Source organism: Pan troglodytes, chromosome 19, assembly GCF_028858775.2.
Source record: "Pan troglodytes isolate AG18354 chromosome 19, NHGRI_mPanTro3-v2.0_pri, whole genome shotgun sequence".
In the NCBI taxonomy this organism is placed as follows: Eukaryota; Metazoa; Chordata; class Mammalia; order Primates; family Hominidae; genus Pan; species Pan troglodytes.
The window spans coordinates 50,979,212-50,999,391 of record NC_072417.2 but is presented as its reverse complement, the minus strand read 5'-3'; the positions used below and the strand labels follow the sequence as shown (position 1 = coordinate 50,999,391).

The 20,180-nt window shown below is 45.3% G+C and overlaps 1 protein-coding gene and 1 pseudogene across 1 annotated transcript; both read right to left on the bottom strand.

Annotated features, from left to right (window-relative positions):
- Positions 1-320: 320 nt before the first annotated feature.
- LOC112206089 (transportin-1-like) lies at positions 321-10,837 on the bottom strand. Its single transcript, XM_054671135.2, is given in 5 exon segments — positions 321-2,192; positions 2,194-2,625; positions 3,064-3,262; positions 10,062-10,168; positions 10,793-10,837. Coding segments are annotated over 5 exon segments (2,319 nt in total). The 3' UTR covers positions 321-656.
- Positions 10,838-12,394: 1,557 nt separating this feature from the next.
- LOC129135394 (keratin, type I cytoskeletal 16-like) lies at positions 12,395-20,149 on the bottom strand (annotated as a pseudogene).
- Positions 20,150-20,180: the final 31 nt, after the last annotated feature.

Genomic DNA, 20,180 nt, shown 5'->3' with positions numbered 1-20,180 from the left:
GATGGCAACACCTCCCTCCCGCCCCTCCCAGTAGGGTTGAGATTATACTGTATTCCCTACTGGTTTACCCTTCCCCCCATGAAGGGTAGCATTTTCCCTGGGTGCAGAGGCTCCCTCATAGTCTCCAAGACTGAAGGACCCCTAATTTTGGGACTGCAGCTTAAGTGTATTACATTAAACACCATAAAAAGCTACAAGATGCTCTTTTAAGGGAAGAGGAAACTGGTCAGAGAAATGCCTCCCATTTTCATTGCCAATTTGATTTTTAAATCCATGAAGGATCTTACAGAACATGTCTCTGAGATAATCTTTTGGGTTAATCCATGATGCAACAGCATCACAAAAAAATATAAAATCTTGGATTATGCCATTGGGATTCACACTGATCATGGTGCAGATTCCACGGAATGCTGAATCCTTTTCTCATTGTGTCTTATGTTTCTCAGAGAGGTGCACCAGGGTCTCGTAAACTGCTGTAGCATGGGGGCCACCTCTTGAGGACAAACATAACCAAGACAACCAATTGTTACTGCTGTATTCTTTAACAACGTCTTTGGTGTGTTGGGTCTGTTAATGATTTCTACAAGCTGGTGCAACACCATAGGGATATAAGGCTGCATCTCTATACCCATTTGAATGGGGATTTCTCCAATTGCTCATGTGTCATTGTTGCAGACTGAAATGAATTCTGGAGTTAGGTTGGTTCCCAATATTGGCATGAAATCAGCTACACAAGGCTTAACATGCTGCAAGCAAGCTTTTGTGAGGTCACTTAACAGGGCAAAAGAACTCTGTTGAACTTCCGGCATTTTATCCTGCATGCACTGATATGTTAGTGTTAGGATGTTACTTCGGGCTACCAGTTGTTCAATATTGCCTCCAAGTCCTTCAGCCAGGCCACTCAGTAAATCAAGAGCCACTATCATAAAATCTTTATCTGGAGCTTCATATTGATCTGGTTGAGCATTGCTTAGCATGGCTTGTGCAAGAGTCTTCTGTACTAGGTTTACCCAATGCTGACACATAGGTTCACAGTATGGAAGGAAGCCAGACTGCAGCACTGTGGTAGCTGAAAATGGACACTCAGGTAAAGGGAAAAGATCTTTATCTTCATCCTTTAACATGTTCCGTTTCTGGATCAGTGGAGGCATTAGCATTTGAATATATTCTGGTTTGTTTAAATGATGTCCTACTGAATCTGCTAATGTCCCTCTGGCATTGTAAAGAATGAGCAGGTTCTTATGCTGGTATTTACTAAATGCAAAGACCAGGGTATCAAGTATATAAGCAAGGTAAGCAACAAGTTCTGTACAAGCCTCCTCTTCTAGGGTAGCAAAGGCACTGCAGGCAGCTTCTGGTACTCTCTTGTTGCTATCCAGGATGCGTTTTAGCAACTCTGTCATTAATGACTTCAGGTACGTGTCTGGTGGCTGGCTGACTACCCAGTGTGCATAGCGGCTAAGAGTCCAGCATGTTATGGAACGGACAAGAGCCTTTTTATCAGAGAGGCACTGAATAAGGTGAGGAATAAGCTCAGGCAAGCAAGGAATCATGCCCTGCATGCAACCTTCAGCAACTGTTCCTAAACCCAAGATGGCTAATTCTTTAACAACCCATTCATGATGAAAAAGTAATTCTTTCAAAAGGGGCAATATATATGGCAGCAGTTCATCATGATGCACATTTGCAAGAACATCTAGGGCGGCAACAGAACATTTCCTTAGATTCCAGTCAGAAATTGTATCATCATCATCAATTTCATTATCATCATCATCATCATCTTCCTCTTCAATTCCATCTTTATCATGCTGCTGAGCCACTGTCCTTGATCGGTGAAAACGTGGCCATATATCCTGTTCACTATCAGGAGTCATTTCATCTTCTTCAATGTCACCCTTAGGTAGGATAATATCTATATCTGAGTACTTCATGCCATTCACTAACACAGGAATCAACCTGGGAAGATGCCTTACGAATACATCTTTGCATACTTGCTGTTCAGCTAAAGTTAGCCAAAATTCACAGGCTTCTAAAGCCACATTTTCATCTTGATCTTGAGTCCTCTGTAGCATCTACTCAACTATATTACGCATGTGAGGGAGCAGGCGATCCACTCAAACTTCAAACAACATCACAAGTGCTCGGCACACATTTTTCCCTACCTCTGGCTCACCAGCCAATGCAAAGAGATTTCTCAATAAAAGAATCAATGTGCAACATCAGAGCTTGAGTCCTGATGATAAACTGATTGACACATACAACAGCGTGAGACCTTATTTTTGGACTACTGTGCTTGAAGAACTGTAAAAATTTGGGAATCCTGATGTTGAGAGGACAATCTAAAACATCACTATCTAAAATCTCAACAGAATCTTCACAAATCTTCTGAAGGGTGCCAAATGCTCCCTCACAGGTGGTGTAATCTTCAGAATCCAACAGGCTACAGAGTTTTGGTAAGAGGTCAGGCCAATTCTGCAATTCTCTCTTGGAGGCTATAGTTGTGATCAAAATACCAACAGTGGCTCTAATCAGAAGAGAGGAGTCACCAATATTATTTAAACATTCACTTTTAATGAAGTTTATTGCACCATTTGGGAAGTTCTGAAAGTGTGCTTTCACATTATTCTTTTTTTTTTTTTTTTTTTTTTTGAGATGGAGTCTCGCTCTGTCGCCCAGGCTGGAGTGCAGTGGCGCGATCTCGGCTCACTGCAAGCTCCGCCTCCCGGGTTCACGCCATTCTCCTGCCTCAGCCTCCCGAGTAGCTGGGACTACAGGCGCCCGCCACCACGCCCGGCTAATTTTTTGTATTTTTAGTAGAGACGGGGTTTCACCGTGTTAGCCAGGATGGTCTCGATCTCCTGACCTCGTGATCCGCCCGCCTCGGCCTCCCAAAGTGCTGGGATTACAGGCGTGAGCCACCGCGCCCGGCCTCACATTATTCTTCAAGATGAGACCACGCAATGATCTTGTGGGTTCAGATTTTAATTTTGTAAGAACAAAAATCAAGTAGTTGCTAAAGCCTGGATATTTATTAAGTTGTTCCAGTTTCTAGAATTGTTGCACAGTTCTCTGGATGGTGGTGTCTGGGGACTGGGACTCCTTCAATAGCTGCAGGATTTGCTGAAGCCCTTGCTTATCAGGTTTCCATTCATACTCCACCTTGGTTTGCTGGAGTGCCCCAAAGGAAGTCTCGGACAGTGAAACCCAGTGGAACTGCTCCTGGCAGCCCAGCCGCCGACGTCTGCTGCTGCTGCCACCACGGCTACAGAGCGCAAGGAGCCAGCCAGACTGAGTCCGATTTGATGTGTATCCTTGTTTGATGCCCAGGTTGGAAGCATGTCACAATGAGTCAACTAAGCAATAACTAGAATATTATTGATTCCAGAAAGCTTTCTCTTATTTTAACTCTGTATTTCAGAACTTCAAGGTCTATGAATAGTTACCCATCTATAAAATGAATTAAATTTAACTAAATCCTAGTATTGTGAAGAATTAGTTTTTCGCCATTTCTGTTTACTCTTATACTAACTGAAAGACTGTCTCACCACAATGCTTGATGTAAATGGTCTGATTGGTTAGTGACAACCTCATTAATTATTGCAGCTTGCAAAGGGATTGATTTTTAAATTTTTACTTATTAATTATATACGTGCTTATTTGTTTTCTCATTTACTTGCTTTCTTATTTATTTGCTTATTACTTACTTTCCTGTTGTTTTAAAAGAGGATTCTAATTAGATATTATCTAAGTGATTTTGCCAAGTTCTTACATTTTGTTGGTTTAAATTGCTTTAAGATATATGCTTGAAATCACGTTTATTCTCGAAATGTGTGCCACTTGCAGTGTGTGTGTGAAGGGAAATGAGTTATTTTTTAAAAAGAGAATTATTTAGATATGGTTTTAGTGATTCCTCAGCATGATAACTGGTGATGAAATGTAGCTTATTGTTTTCAGCTAGTTTACATTGGTCTTGAGACAAACAGAATTTTGTTTCTTAATTACAGGCTCTAGATGACTTTATAGAACACCTCAGGGCTGTTATCAAGTACTTACATACGAAGGATAACTCCATTTGATTATATATTTTATACCCCAAAGGAAAATAAGTTTAAATTTAATTTTAACCAGATGATGCCATCGGTACGGAGTCACTCTGTCGTTGTGTCCACACTGGCCAGGATGCATTTTAATGAATGGTGTTTGTTTATTCAGTCTTAGCCAAATGAGCAAGGACCTGGAGACTGGGCAATTTGAGAAGACGTTTAGGAACCACTGGCTTTTCTCTGTTGATGCCACTATGTAAACTAAGGCTGACAGTGGGTAGGGAATGTGTGTGGAATTCCTGTGTGATTCACTGTAACTGTGGTGTGCTGAATGCGTGCTTAAGCTAGTGTCAGCATTGTCTTCCTGTAAGTTAAAGATCCCTTCTGTGAGCAGGACTCCTGAGGACTCAGGAATGTTGTATTTTGAAATCTGCTTTAGAGGATATTTTAAGACTTTTAATAAAAGAAAGATGACTAATGTATAAGGGGACTTAAGGGGAAGAAAAACCCTTTCCTCTATAGGGTAGCATATTTGGGATTATAATTTTTGTTTTCTTTAGGTTGGTTTCATTTCAAGTGAATCCAGTAAACACTGTTTTCTTTGACAATATTGCTATAAAATTACCATAATATGAGGATATGTTATCAATCTCAAATATATAAAATGACCAATTTCAGTGAGCATTTATTTATCCTTTTAAGAAAACCTATTCTATTAAAATCCAATTTTGTGCAAAAAGTGGGAAATAAATGGAGGCATAAGTGTTTGCTTTATGAGACTATTTGATTCATGTAAATAGAAAATAGTTTTATTACATGTAAAATATGATTTAAATTGGTCAAAATGTCATTTCCAGAAAGCATACCTTTTAAGCCAGCACTCATTACACAGAACAAGGATTCTATCCGTGTGCCACAAACCACTTCAAATAATTTTCTTTATATGTAATGACATATAAAGAAATATATGTAATGACATGTTCCTTAGAGTCCATCTCAACTCCAATTCCTCAGGAACATTGTCTTTGAGTACAAATTATAATGAGTTTATTTTCTAACTAAAGTATAGTAGTTAGACTAGTTTATTAGCTAGTTTGGTTCTGACCTCTGTGGTTGAGAACAGATACAAGACAAATGCTATTATATCTTCAGATCTTATAGAAAGCAGATAGTGGAAATGATGAAGTGTACCTGGCTGGCTTTCTGACGATTTGTGTGAAATGCTTGGCTTTGTAATTTTACATTTCTTTCTAGTCTGATGGCTTGAGTTTATTTAGATAGAAATGTATTTCTACATGGCTATCTGATTTTTAAAATGCTGCTTCACAGTTGTATACTACTTAAGGTATGTAGCTTTATATTTAATCTAAGTTGGAATTGGGTTTTTGTTATTGTCATTTGGTACATTGGTCAACAGTTAATAAATGTTTAACTTTTTGTTTTGAGTTAATTATAGATTTGCATGCAGTTGTAAGAAATAATACAGAGAGGCCGGGTGTGGTGGCTTATGCATGTGATTCCAGTTACCTGGGAGGCTGAGGCGGGAGGATCCCTTGAAGCCCAGGAGTTCAAAGATGTAGTGAGCTGTGATGGTGCCACTGCACTCCAGCCTGGGTGACAGTGAGACCCCATCTCTACAAAGAAAAACAAAAAGAAATAATACAAAGAAATCTCACGTACGGGCCTACCAAATTTTATTGTGTTTGCTTTATTGCACTTTGCAGATATTATTTTTTTACAAACTGAAGGTTGGTGGCAACCCTGTGTCAAGCAAGTCTTGCGGTGCTGTTTTTCTAACAGTATATGCTCACTTTGTGTCTCTGTGTTCCATTTCGGTAACAGTTATTTTAGATGTTTTCATTATCTGTTATAGCGATCAGCGATCTTTGATGTTGCTATTGTAATTGTTTACAACCTCAGTGATATAAGAGGGTGAACTTATTAATCAATGTTGTGTATGTGTCTTTTTTTTTTTTTTTAAGACAGGGTCTGTCTCTGTCATCCAGGCTGGAGTGCAGTGGCATAGTCACAGCTCACTGCAACCTCCACCTTCCGGTGGAAGGTGCCATTTAAGACTTTCCTCCTAGAAACGAGAAGTCAGTGCCTGGCTTCAAAGCTTCAAAGGACAGCTGACTGTCTTCTTAGGGGCCAACATAGCTGGTGACTTTAAATTGAAGCCATTGTTTGTTTACCATCCCAGAAATGCTAGAGCCCTTAAGAATTATGTTCAATCTACTCTGCCTGTGCTCTGTACACTTAACAGCAAAGCCTGGAAGACATCTGTTTACAGCATGATTTGCTGAATATTTGAAGCCCACTGTGGAGACCTACTGCTCAGAAAAAAAAGAATTCTTTCAAAATATTATTTCTTTTTGACAACACACCTGGTTACTCAAGAGCTCTGATGGAGATGTACAAGGAGAGGAATGTTGTTTTCACGCCTGCCAACACAGCATGCATTGTGAAGCCCGTGGTTCAAGGAGTGATTTTGACTTTCAAGTCTTATTAGTTAAGAAATACATTTTGTAAGGCTAAAGCTGTCATAGATAGTGATTCTTCTGATGCATCTGTGCAAAGTAAATGGAAAGCGTTGTGGAAAGGAGTTACCATTCTAGATACCATTAAGAACATTCATGAGGAGGTCAGAATATCAACATTAACAGGAGTTTGGAAGAAATTGATTCCAACCACCCTGGATGACTTTGAGGGGTTCAAGCCTTCAGTGGAGAAAGTAACGGCAGATGTGGCAGAACTCGCAAGAAAACTAGAATTAGAAGTGCAGCCTGAAGATGTGACCGAATTGCAATAAGCTCATGAGAAAACGCGAACAGGTGAAGAGTTGATTTTAACAGATGAGCAAAGAAAGTGGTTTCTTGAGATGGATTCTACTGGTGAGGATGCTGTAAACATTGTTGAAATGACAACAAAGGATTCAGAAGAGGGTATAAACTTAGTTGATAAAGCAGCAAAGGGGTTTGAGAGGACTGACCCCAATTTTGAAAGAAACTACTGGAGGCAAAATGCTACCAAACAGCATCATATGGCACAGAGAAATCTCCTCTCTAGGCCCCAGTTGTTTCTAAGTGAAGAGAGTTTTAGAATCCATCTCATATATTTGTTGCGAGGATGAAGTTAAAACAAGTAGGATATTTAGGATAGGACATGGCTCATAACAAGCTCTCCATGAATATTAGCTATCATTATTCTTAACAAAATTACCAAATTAATAGATTGTCTGCTCTGCCCCTTTGCACTAAATTTAGTAGTTTATTTCATTTATTTTATCTTCATTAAGGCAGTTGGCACAAAATTAGTTTGTTAATCTGGGCAATAGAATTCTTTTTCTTTTCTTTTCTTTTCTTTTTTTTTCTTTTCTTTTTTGAGATGGAGTGTCTCTCTGTTGCCCATGCTGGAGTGCAGTGGCACCATCTCACCTTACTGCAACCTCCACCTCCTGGGTTCGAGAGATTCTCCTGCCTCAGCCTCCTGAGTAGCTGGGACTACAGGCACCCACCACCATGCCCAGCTAATTTTTCTATTTTTAGTAGAGAAGTGGTTTCACCGTGTTGGCCAGGATGGTCTTGATCACTTGAACTCAGGTGATCCACCTGCCTCGGCCTCCCAAAGTGCTGGGATTACAAGGCAAGAGCCACCACACCAGGCCAATGGGCATGTTTTTAACAGTTATTCTTCTAGCACTCATCATTTTATGTTTTCTCTCTTAGCATAAACAAGTTTCAGTCTTACTGATGTGTGTTAAACTATTCCCCCATTTATACTTCAGTTGGTTTATGGTTTTTAATAATGTAGATACACATGTAAGGAATATTTATATGTACATCACTTTTCACTTTTAAAACGTTGTGATAGGCCAGGCGCAGTGGCTCATGCCTATAATCCTAGCACTTTGGGAGACTGAGGCGGGCGCATTGCCTGAGCTAAGGAGTTCAAGACCAGCCTGGGCAACACAGTGAAACCCCGTCTCTACTAAAATATAAAAAAAATTAGCCACGCGTGGCGGCGTGCTCATGTAGTCCAGCTACTCAGGAGGCTGAGGCAAAAGAATTGCTTGAACCCAGGAGGCGGAGGTTGCAGTGAGCCAAGATCGCACCACCGTACTTCAGCCGGGGAGACAGAGTGAGACTCCGTTTTTGTTTTTGTTTTTTTTGAGAGGGAGTCTTGCTCTGTGGCCCCCGCTGGAGTGCAGTGGCGTGATCTCGGCTCACTGCAAGCTCTGCCTCTCTAGTTCACGCCATTCTCCTGCCTCAGCCTCCCGAGTAGCTGGGACTACAGGCGCCCGCCACCACACCCGGCTAATTTTTTGTATTTTTAGTAGAGATGGGGTTTCACCGTGTTAGCCAGGATGGTCTCGATCTCCTGACCTCGTGATCCACCCGCCTCACCTGCCAAAGTGCTGGGATTACAAGCGTGAGCCACCGCGCCCGGCCAACTCCTTCTCTTAAAAAAAAAAGCAAACAAAAAAAAACTGTGATAAGGTCAGGTGTGGTGGCTCACGCCTGTAATCCTAGCACTTTGGGAGGCTGAGGCAGCCGGATCACCTGAGTTCAGGAGTTTGAAACCAGCCTGGCCAACCGGTGAAACTGTCTCTACTAAGAAAAATACAAAAATCAGGGGCTGGGCTGATTTTTGAGACTCAGTCTCAAAAAAAAAAAAAAAAAAAAAAAGAAAGAAAGAAAGAAAAGAAAAAAAAGGAAGCAAGCTGGGTATGTGCGTTTAGCGGTGCTGTACCTTTTCAGCATTACAAATGAATAGAGATGAGTGGCAATAGTTACTTTGGTCCACAGATTTTTGGCATCTTAGCTAGTTTTGGATCTCTTCCACTAAAGGGATTGCCTGTTGAACGTTGTTAGGAATATAAGTACAGAAGGCAAACTGCCTGGGTTTGAATTTTGTTCTGTCCCTTGCACCCTGCCTGGGTTCAAATACTAGCTCTGCTTATTAAGTTCTTTTATGGTGATGATCTTTGAGCAAATGTCTTAGCTTCTGTTTTCCCAAGTAAATGGACACAATAGTTGCCACCTTGTGAAAGATTCATGTAATTGACCAGTGTTTACCAAGCAGCATCAGTATTCAGTTTCAGTTATTGGTGATTCTGCAGTTGGACTGTGAGGGGGTGTTGGGGTGGGGGTGGTGTGTGTGTGCAGCACTTAATTGCATGCGGAAAGGAAAAGATACTTTTTATAACCGAGAGGCAGCTTTTCTCTGCTTTTGTGTCAAAAGGGAAGAAGGGAGTTTGGAGAGGGAAACCAATTATCTTTAATACTAAGCTCTCTTCTTCAAAATCAGAGGTAGATAGAAGGTGTAATAATTTACAGAATTTCTAGACTGAAACAATCTGATTTTTTAAAATGTATTTTTATTTTTTCAGGTTGAGACTGAGCTACAGTTAATCTGTGGCGACGTGCTGGATGCACTGGACAAACACCTCATTCCAGTAGCTGACACTGGCAAGTCCAAGGTTTTCTATTAGGAAATGTAGGTTCTATACTAGAAAGGAAAATGTAAGATTAAAAGTTGGCCTTTTTAGAATCATGACTTTCTTCTATGTAGGTTTCCAACTTTTATTTAAAAATAATTGTTTAATGTTAGAAGGATAGTCAATGTTGGAATAAAAAGATGGTCAGGCTATTATAAAAATGCATTAGCTTTTGCTTTACCTATTTATATTCTTTTGCTTTCATGGGACCTATCTCATTCCCCTCCCCTAAACAGCCACACATTTCACAGTGCTGGCTGAATGTTTCATGTAGAAATTTTATTTTATGATTAATACACTTGTGCCATTTCTTGGAACCACTTGCTTGTTTAATTCTAGTCTATCAAGTGATAATTTTGTTGATATTAAAAGCTCCTCAGTTAATTTCTGTGGGATTTTTCGTTATATTTAATAAGGAAAATAATAGGAAATAGCTAAGAAAAAAAGAAACAAAGCCAATTATTCCTGAGCATGTTTAAAATTATTGAAGTACACTTGTTAATTTTTAGTATAGAACCTACATTTCATAATAGAAAACCTTGGACTTGCCAGTGTTAGCTGCTGGAATAAGGTGTTTGTCCAGTACATTCAGAATGTCGCCACAGATTAACTTTAGCTCAGTCTCAACCTGAAAAAATAAAAATGAATTTTAAAAAATTCAGATTGTTGAAGTCTAGCAATTCTGTAAGTTATTACACATTCTATGTACCTCTGATTTTGAGGAAGAGAGCTTAGTATTGAACAGAATTCCTTTCCCTCTCCAAACTCCCTTCCTCCCTTTTGACACAAAAGCAGAGAAAAGCTGCCTCTCGGTCATCAAAAGTATCTTTTCCTTTCTGCGTGCAATTAAGTGCTACACACACACACCACCCCCACCCCAACACCCCATCACAGTCCAACTGCAGAATCACCAATGACTGAAACTGAACACTGATGCTACTTGGTAAACACTGGTCAATTACATGAATCTTTCACAAGGTAGCAACTATTGTGTCCATTTACTTGGGAAAACAGAAGCTAAGACATTTGCTCAAAGATCATCACCATAAAAGAACTTAATAAGCAGAGCTAGGATTTGAACCCAGGCAGGGTGCAAGGGACAGAACAAAATTCAAACCCAGGCAGTTTGCCTTCAGTACTTATATTCCCCAAATGCAGGCCCTCCATTTGGGGAGTGGATGGAGTAGGAGAGAAGGGCTGCAAGGACCCAGATAGGCAGACAGAGGGACAGAGAGGGAACCAAAGACCCTACTTGCAAGGTGTCCCCAGAGGCAAAGGTATCGTCCACTGGGGACATGGGGACCTGGAGGCAGCACAAGGACAGCTTTGCTCTGGTCGTGGGAGCCCTCTTGCTTCCCACACCCTCAACTTACTCCCCATTGCTGTCTGTCATTGATCCCCAGGTGGGGCAAGTGAGGGACCTGAGTCAGCATGTGGCTGGCTGCTGGGAGAGGGAGCACCCGCTGAGTCACGGCTCCTCCCCTGGAGCCTCCATGAGCCATCTAGGCAGGTGTGCACTGCCCACTGGTGCAGGGCTGTGGGTACCTGCACCTGTCTGTCAACACTCTTTCTTTCTCATACAACGGGCACTTGCCACCACTCTGCCCAGCCAGACCCTATCAGACCACAGTGAGGGGATGGAGTGGGCCCGCATAGGTGCCTCCACCTGAGTCTAGGCACCCCAGGCTTGTGTCTGCTGGGACACACCTAGCAGGGAGGCTGAGAGCACCGGCTTCGGAGCCAGGCAGGTCATAGTGTAAAGCCGGATTCTTCCACTTATTTGGGGAAAGTTGCTTCCCCTCTCTGAACCTGTTTCCTCACTGTAAATTCAGATTCATCCTTTATTGAGCACCTACTATGTGCCAGGCATTGGGTTGAGTGCTGGGGATAAAGTAATGAGCAAGCCCTTATTTTGATGAGGTTGAGTGCTGGGGATAAGGTAATGAGCAAGCCCTTATTTTGATGAGGTTGAGTGCTGGGGATAAAGTAATGAGCAAGCCCTTATCTTGATGAACAGTTATGGGATAAAATAGACCTGCAAAAATAAACATGCAATTCACAACTGAGGTGAGCATGGTTGGTGGGGGAATGGAGAGCACATAATAAAGGGTGTGGCATGGTTGGGGGCATCAGTGACCTTCTCCCTGAGAAAGAGACACTTGAGTGAAGGGGGAGGAGAAGTGAGCCAGGAGAAGGAAAAAGGGGAGGGGCATACAGCATGTGCAAATGTCCTGAGGTGGAAACAAGCAAAGTGACTGCCAGGGCAGGAGTCCTGTGTGGCTAAAGGGCAGTGGGTTAAGTCAAGCAAAGGATTTTCGGTGGGAGCAGGGAGGAGGGGGCTGGAGTCAGGGCACAAGCCTGCCAGGCTCCCTTTGTGCAGGGCACGTCAAGGGGCCACACTGATTGTCTCTGCAGGCTCTCCATGCCTGCCTGGCTGTGGGGAGGGACCAGACTGTACCAAGGCTTATGGGCGGCGGCAGCCACAGCCCAGACTAGTGAGCTAATGAGTGGTTTGGATGTCTTGCCTGGTCCCGTTAGAGCCTCGCTCCTCCCCTGTGCTGGAAGGTAGGACACAAGGGCCCCAGCCTTGGATCTGCCATTAATTTGCTATGTGACCTGCAGCTGGTCACAGCACCTCTCAAAGCTTCAACTGCTTCCTCTGTAAAATGTAAGGACAGGAATCACTGATCTCACTTGATCTGAGGATTTGACATCAGAAGGGGATGAGCAGGCTGGGGAAGAGAGAGCATCCTCTCACTGATCAGCTCTTAGGGCACCCAAGACCTCGAAAGAAGGGATCTGGGGTGGGCTCTGTCCTATGGAGAAATCTTAAGGTGTCAGTGTCCTGGGGCATCTATTGTTCCCAGAAGGAGCTAGCTGGAATGGCACCTTCTGCTGCCCATTCACCCACCTTGTTCCTCAGATCCTCGATGGTCTTGAAGTAGGGACTGTAGTCTTTGATCTCAGCAGGCCGCTGCCACTGGTACCAGTCATGGATCTTCACCTCCAGGTCAGCGTTGGCCTCCTCCAGGGCACACACCTTGTCCAGATAGGAGACCAGGCTGTCGTTGAGGTTCTGCATGGTCACCTTCTCACTGCCCACCAGAAGCCCATCACCACCAGCAAAGCCACCACCCAAGCCACCACCGAAGCCAGCACCAAGGCCACCACCATATCCTCCCCCAAAGCCACTACCGAAGCTGCTGCTGCTGCTGAAGCCACCGCCATAGCCGCCCCCCAGCCTGTAGGCTCCCCCAGAGGAGAAGCAGGAGGAGGAGACAGACAGGCCACCCCTGTAGGTGCTGGGGGCGCGGCAGGACCCTCTGGCCAGGACGGAGGAGATGCGGCTGGAGCCGCCCCCGATGCCGCCCCCGATGCCGCAGGAGCCCTTCATGGAGCTGGAGGAGGTGAACTGGCGGCTGCAGGTGCTCATGGTGCCGAGGAGGGAGGTGAGTGAGCGAGCAGTTGGCTGAGTGAAGAGAAGGTGCTCAGGTAAATTGGAAAGGGATGCGAGTGCTTTATACTCATGGGTAGGGGGCGGGCCTGGCACTTTCCATTCCCCTTGGCTTTCATCACCCACAGGCTAGCGCCAACTCCCAGCCAGGTCCCTCCTCTCCTCCACCTCATCATGTCTGTCATATTTTACTGGAAACTCATTGTTTGGGGTGTTTTGGGCTTTCTTGTCCCACCAGGCGTGATTCACAGGGGGAGGTATGGGCCTGCAGGCTACACTTTCCCATGGGGCCCCGGGAGTCCCAGCCCTCAGGAACCCGCACACTGGGCTCAGCCAGGGTGACAGAGAGCAGGGCCTCTGCACCTTAAACCTGGTGACCTGCTAGCTCTCCATGAACTGGATGGGCCTTTAACATCCACTTAGAGGAAGCCCACCACTGCAGGGGACAGATACCCAGCTGGAGAGCACCGGCATGGCAAGGTCACCTTGGGCACAGAGAGGCCTCCCTCACCATGACCCGCTGTTAGAGACAAGGAGGTCTGGGGGGCTCTCCCGGGCCTGACCTGCCATGCTGTGCTGAGAAGCCTGTCCCATCCCTGAAATACACTCAGCCAGTCAGGTGTATGGTGATTCCCAACCCAACACCCCCATCAAAGAGAAATCCAGGCAGCTCTCCCCAGCCCTGGGCACAGACCCTAATTTCCTCCCTACGGTGAGGATCTGACATCCACCACACCATAGGGCCGGTGGCCTCATGGAGGCCAGGAAACAGCCTGGAGTCAGGTGGGTCCTGGCTCTGCCATTTACGCCCCCGTGACCCAGGGCTTGGCGCTTCTCTGAGCCTCAGTGTTCTCATCTGCAAAGTGGGAGTCATACCATCTACTCTGCCTACTGCAGTCAGCTGTGAGAAGCCAATGCGACAGCGTACGTGAAAGGCTTTTGTAAACCGAGTATGGCAAGAAGCCTGGTTGGCATTGTTGTAGCCCAGGCTTAGCCCCAAAGTGGATGGAGCTGCATCCAGGAACAGGCCTAGGGGGGCCTTTTTTTCTTCCAGCCCCAGATATCCTCTCAGACCCCCAGAACGTCCCTAGTATAGGCAGAAGTCTGGCTCAGGTGCCCTCGTTTGAGCCCCTTGTGGAACTAGCCCAGGAGATGTTCTGGGGAGGAGTAGAGGCTGGAGTGGTGCCAGGCTGTGCCAAGGGCAAGGCTGAAGTGGACACGAAGGTCCCTGACTCCTGAAGCCCCAAGGGTCAGGGGACATTTCTAGGAGTCCACTTGGTCCTGCTTTGGAGGTGTGTATATCAAAACTTCAGCAATCTCCCAGACAACCTCCCAAAGCAAACCCTTCCAGCCCCACCCCACCCTCCCGTCAGCCCCTGGGCTCCACAGACCCCGGCAGGCATGTTGGGAGGAATGTGGTCGTGTCTGCGGCTGCCTGACGCGTCCTATCTCCTCAGACAGGCCCCAACAGCCCCTGCTGGAGGCTCCACTGCTCTTCCTGGGATCAACTGTTCCTAGAAGAGAAGCAGGACCCTCTCTCACCCCACCCCCAACCTTGACTGTCACCAAAGAAGAAGCCAGAGAGGGGAGCCCCCCACTACTGTGGCCTAGGAGCTTGGAAGACAATACTGAGACAGACACCTGTGCTGTGGGCTCCCCAAATCTGCCAGCAAAGGACTCTGGAGGATGTGAGTAAGCCAGGGCCCCACCCCGCTCCACCCACCCCTGACAGATACTCCTAATCTCCCTGCAGAGAATGGTCCCCCCACCCTGACCCAGTCCTACAATTTCCCCAGAGAGAGGCAACAGGGGTTTTGGCTGAGGGGCAGATGCTTTTGTTGGGAGGCATGTTGCTGTTGGCTGTGGGGCAAGGGAAGGCTGTGCTCACTGGAGAAAAATGCTGTGTCCAGAGGGATCTGGGAGTGGGAATGGGGTGCAGGGCCCGGTACCCGCTTCCTCTGTGCCCCGCCACCCCCACCCACCACCACCACCGTCTCCTTCTTCTGCAGGGATCAGGAATAGAAGCTCCAGAGCCCAGGACGTAGGAACAGCTTTACTTTCCCTTTCATTTGATTCAATGGAACCCAAAAGAAACTCCTTCCTCCCCCTGCTCCGAGGGGAATCCAAAAGATAAAGATGGCAGGGAACCAGTGACAGATCAGTCCATGCACATAATCTTAAAAGGCACTTCTGCAGCCCCATCCCAACCCCACGCATCGACTCCAGAGCTCTAGCATGGAATATAAGCCTGATCCCCCACACCCGTTCTCAGAACCGTGGCCTAACCTGGAGCCTGAGGCCAACCTCTCTTCCCCTGCAGTCAAGGACTCAGTGACCAAGGAGCTGCAAACAGCCCGGCCAAGCAGGGAGCAGACTTAGAGGACACCACACTTCCGTCCCCTCCCTGATGCCAAAGAAGCATGGTACTCAGACATTTTAAGGGAGGGCATTTTCTGGGTCATCAGGGGTTAAAGGGTTGCCAGTCTTGACAGCTGAGGCCCAGAGTACCCCCCACCTCTGGACTTCTAGGCAGGCTTTGTGTGAGCAGCATTACCTGACCCTTCCTCCAGCCTGCCCCAAAAGGAGGGGGGTAAAGGAGGAGCCCCGGGCAGGACCTCCTGTGGTTAGTGAGTCTCCCTGCACCACCCTACATGGGGGAGCCCCGTGCCAATACTAAAATTATTGTAAATGGATAAAATCCATGGGGTCAAAGAGATCAGGAAAGTAGATTATAGCAATCAAATTTTGGAATCTGGAAAACAAAGACAAAGAAAGCCCAGCGCTTGCCCAGAGAGAAGCCAAGAGGCAAAGCATATTTACACTCTGGAACTTTTTAACTCTGAATTTTTAAGAACTCTGGAAAGTCTCTGGAATAGGGGGCACCAGGTACCTCTGACAGTGAGGAACAAGTGAACTAGAAATGGGAGGGTGAGCTACAGATCTATATAAAAAGCAGAGAGGCGGTCGGGCACGGTGGCTCATGCCTGTAATCCCAGCACTTTGGGAGACCCAGGCAGGTGGATCATGAGGTCAGGAGATCGAGACCGTCTTGGCTAACACGGTGAAACCCCGTCTCTACTAAAAATACAAAATAATTAGCCAGGCGTGGTGGCGGGCGCCTGTAGTCCCAGCTATTCAGGAGGCTGAGGCAGGAGAATGGTGTGAACCCGGGAGACAGAGCTTGCAGTGAGCCGAGATGGTGCTACTGCACTCCAGCCTGGGCAACAGAGCGAGACGCCATCTCGGGAAAAGAAAAAAAAAAAAGCAGAGAGGCCCCTATAGCTCCTCTCTCCCTTCCTTGTCTGAACCCAACCACTCCACGATTACTCCAGGAGAAACTAGATGTTTATGCTTGAGAATTTCCCCCAGAGGGACTCTGAATCCTGAGACACCAAGCAGGGCCAATAAACTGCAATCAACTAGTAGCAGAGTAGCTGAGACTGAGACCTTCTCTGCCCCCTTCCCGCACTCAGCTTCCAGAAAGCTGGTAGCTTTTACAATCCAGACAGGGAATTAGAGGTATTCCTTCTGAGGAAGACCCTCCCCAAGAAAAGTCCTGCAGATAACTGTCCCCCAACGAAACAGCTTATTCTTCACCAGATTACTCTATACTGAGACCTACCAGTGGCAAGCTCCCATGGTATCCACACACATATACACATATTCCAATCAGTTTCTCAGTGACTTACTCTTAAATATGAACGACTCCCAAGGACCACCAGACATCTGAGAAAAGCCTCTGGCATGAAAGATGGAGGCAAGACAAACAGCAAGAAAGGAACTGAGGAAACTGAGCTGATGACAGAAATAGAAGCACTGCTGGAGCCAGGACTAATAGGCTCAAGGAGATCAGAGAAACCATTGCATCTTGAAACAAGAACAAGAGACTGTTGAAAAAACATGCAGAGCTATGAGAGATGAAAAATATAAAAGATTATTGTTGTTTTTAAGACAGGATCTCACTCTGTTGCCCAGGCTAGAATGCGATGGTGTGATCTCAGCTCACTGCAGCCTTGACTTCCCAGGCTCAAGTGATTGTCCCACCTCAGCCTCCCTAGCAGCTGGGACTACAGGCCCAGGCCACCACATCCAGCTAATTTTTATATATTTTGTAGAGGCAGGGTCTCACCATTTTGCCCAGGCTGGTCTCGAACTCCTGGGCTCAAGCAATCCACCCACCTTGGCCTCCCAAAGTGCTGGGATTACAGGCATGAGATGCTGTGCCCGGCCAAATACAGCAGATTTTTTAAAACTCTGAATAATGGAGTTAGAGGTCAAAGTTAAAGAAATTTCTCAGAAAACAGCAACAAAGAAAAAAAGACAAGACGGAAAATAAAACAATACATAGGAAAAAGAACCATTTCAGAAAGAGAGAAAATGGAGGGAGGAAATCATGAAACACAAAAATTTGCCAGAATTGAACAACATGAGCTCCCACATTGGAAGTTTCTGCTAGTGTCCAGCCAGTGGATGAAGTCACAGCTGCATCAATTCAACACATGGTATTTCAGCCTGCTGGAGAGAAAGAGAAGAACTGAAAAGCTTCTAGGGAGGAGTGTGGGAATAGGATAATAAGACGTGATCTAGAATCAATATGGCATAAGACTTCTCAACAGCAACACCAGAAGCCAAGAAACAGTGAAACTGTACCTTCAAATGCTGAGTGCAAAGGATTTCCAAGCTAGAATTCCATACCCAGCCAAACTATCAGTCAAGAGTGAGGATCAACTAAAGATCTTTTTGACACAAACGGTCTAAAAAAATTTAACCCTGATAACTCCCTTCCCAGGAAACTACTTGAGGATGTGCTTCACTAAAACAAAGGGAAAAATAAAAACAGGAAGGAGGAAGACATTGGATCCAGAAAACAAGGAAAGCAACACAGGAAAAAGAAGGATTTCAGGATGATGGTGAAGAGAGATTCCAGGATCACAGCTGAGCAGGAGACCCAAACAGCACCCAGAACAGACAAGAGCAGGACAGAAGGCCCTAGGAGACACATCTTCATGAGGATGAAATTGAAGGAACACCCAGGGTTCTAAAATACTGAGGAGATTTATGCTTCCAGCAGTGAATCAGGAAACAAATTAATGATCAATACATAGAAAGTTTAGGCAAATTGAAAAAGAGATATTTATTCCAAGGAAATTTAATATAGTATAAAATGTAATATAGTATAATATATGATTTGACTAAGAATAACATTTAAATAGTCATGATAATGTAAACATTTATTTAACAAAAATATGAATATATTGAGAAGGTGGGAAGAAGATATTTAAAAAAGAAGTGGGGAGGGGCAATGCTGTATAACAGATCTACATCCTCATCCTTCACAGCCAGAAGTCAAGCCATTAAAAACTGAAACAGAAAAACCAAACAGTAACAAGGTAAATCCTGTTATTTAGAAGTAAGGAGACAAATCCCAAAAGAAACAGCTGAAGTTGAAAAGGGGAGGCAGGAACAGAGCTGTGGTATCCAGTCTGGGGATGGCTTTTTCATTAAAAAAAAAAAAAAAGTCTTATTCACAATAGCAAAGACTTGGAACCAACCCAAATGTCCATCAATGATAGACTGGATTAAGAAAATGTGGCACATGTGCAACTTGGAATACTATGCAGCCATAAAAAAGGATGAGTTCATGTCCTTTGCAAGGACATGGATGAAGCTGGAAACCATCATTCTAAGCAAACTATCACAAGGACAGAAAACCAAACACCACATGTTCTCACTCATAGGTGGGAGTTGAACAATGAGAACACATGGGCACAGGGCGGGGAACATCACACATCGGGGCCTGTCAGGGGGTGGGGGACTGTGGGAGGGATAGCATTTGGAGAAATACCTAATGTAAATGATGAGTTGATGGGTGCAGCAAACAACTTGGCACATGTATACCTATGTAACAAACATGCACGTTGTGCAAGTGTACCCTATAACTTTAAGCATAATAAAAAAAAAAAAAAGTCTTGGCCAGGTGCCATGGCTCACGCCTATAATCCCGGCACTTGGGAGGCCAAGACAGGCAGAACACGAGGTCAGAAGATCAAGACCATCCTGGCTAATACGGTGAAACCCTGTCTCTACTAAAAATACAAAAAAAAATTAGCCGGGCATGGTGGTGGGTGACTGTAGTCCCAGCTACTTGGGAGGCTGAGGCAGGAGAATGGTGTGAACTCGGGAGGTGGAGCTTGCAGTGAACTGATATCGTGCCACTGCACTCCAGGCTGGGCGACAGAGCAAGACTCTGTCTCCAAAAAAAAAAAGGCTTATGCTGTTGTACATACATAACTTTTTTAAATTTAAATATTTCAAATATGGAAGGCATCCAGGAAGAAGGAACAGCAACTGAGAGGTATGGGTCATATCTCAGTCAGGTAGGGGTGACTCAGGGGTTTGGAGCTGGGAGGGACAGGAGGACACCAAGCTGGGTTGAGACTGAAGGCTGAGCGCTGGAGGGGAATGGGATCCATCGCCAGCTGTTAAGCAGGGGAGTCCTGATCTCACCCTTGTTCTTGATCCTGACCACATTCTGGTGGAAATCATTCAGTGGAAATTGAATGTGGATGAGATTGACTCTCAAGGGGACCCAGTTAGGCTGTGCCCAGGTCTAGGGAGAGAGGAAGAAGATCTGAACATGGCAATGGCCATGGGGCAGCAGGTGTTTCCTAGGGTGCTCATCCACACGCAATTCACCAGCTGAGGGGCATGAGGAAGGAGGAGTTGATGGGGTGTGAGGAGAAGCAGGCTGGGAGAAGGAGGATTTCAGGTCTGACGAGGACATCGTTCTCAGGGCAGAAAGCACTCCCTTCCACCCTCCAATGTAGAAACTGTGTGCAGATGTGGGGGAGCCCATGGGTAGAGTTAAGATTCAAGCGTGGGAGTCTTCGGGTTAAAATACCTGAAAAGGTAGAGTGGTGTTAAAAGAAAGGCATGGACTTTGCAGACAGACAGAACTGAGTTTGAGCTCCAGCTGTGCCACTTACTATCTGCATGATTTTACGCAAGTTACTGAAACTCTGAATTCTGGGGGTTGTCAAATTCCAAAATGGGCCTGACCACACCCACCTCACAGGGTTGCAAGGGCAATATCGTAAAATAACCTCTGTAGAATGCCTCCATGGTGTCAGTCAGCACGTGTGGACACTCCCCCATCCTGTGTCCCACCTCCCACTTCCATAGAGCG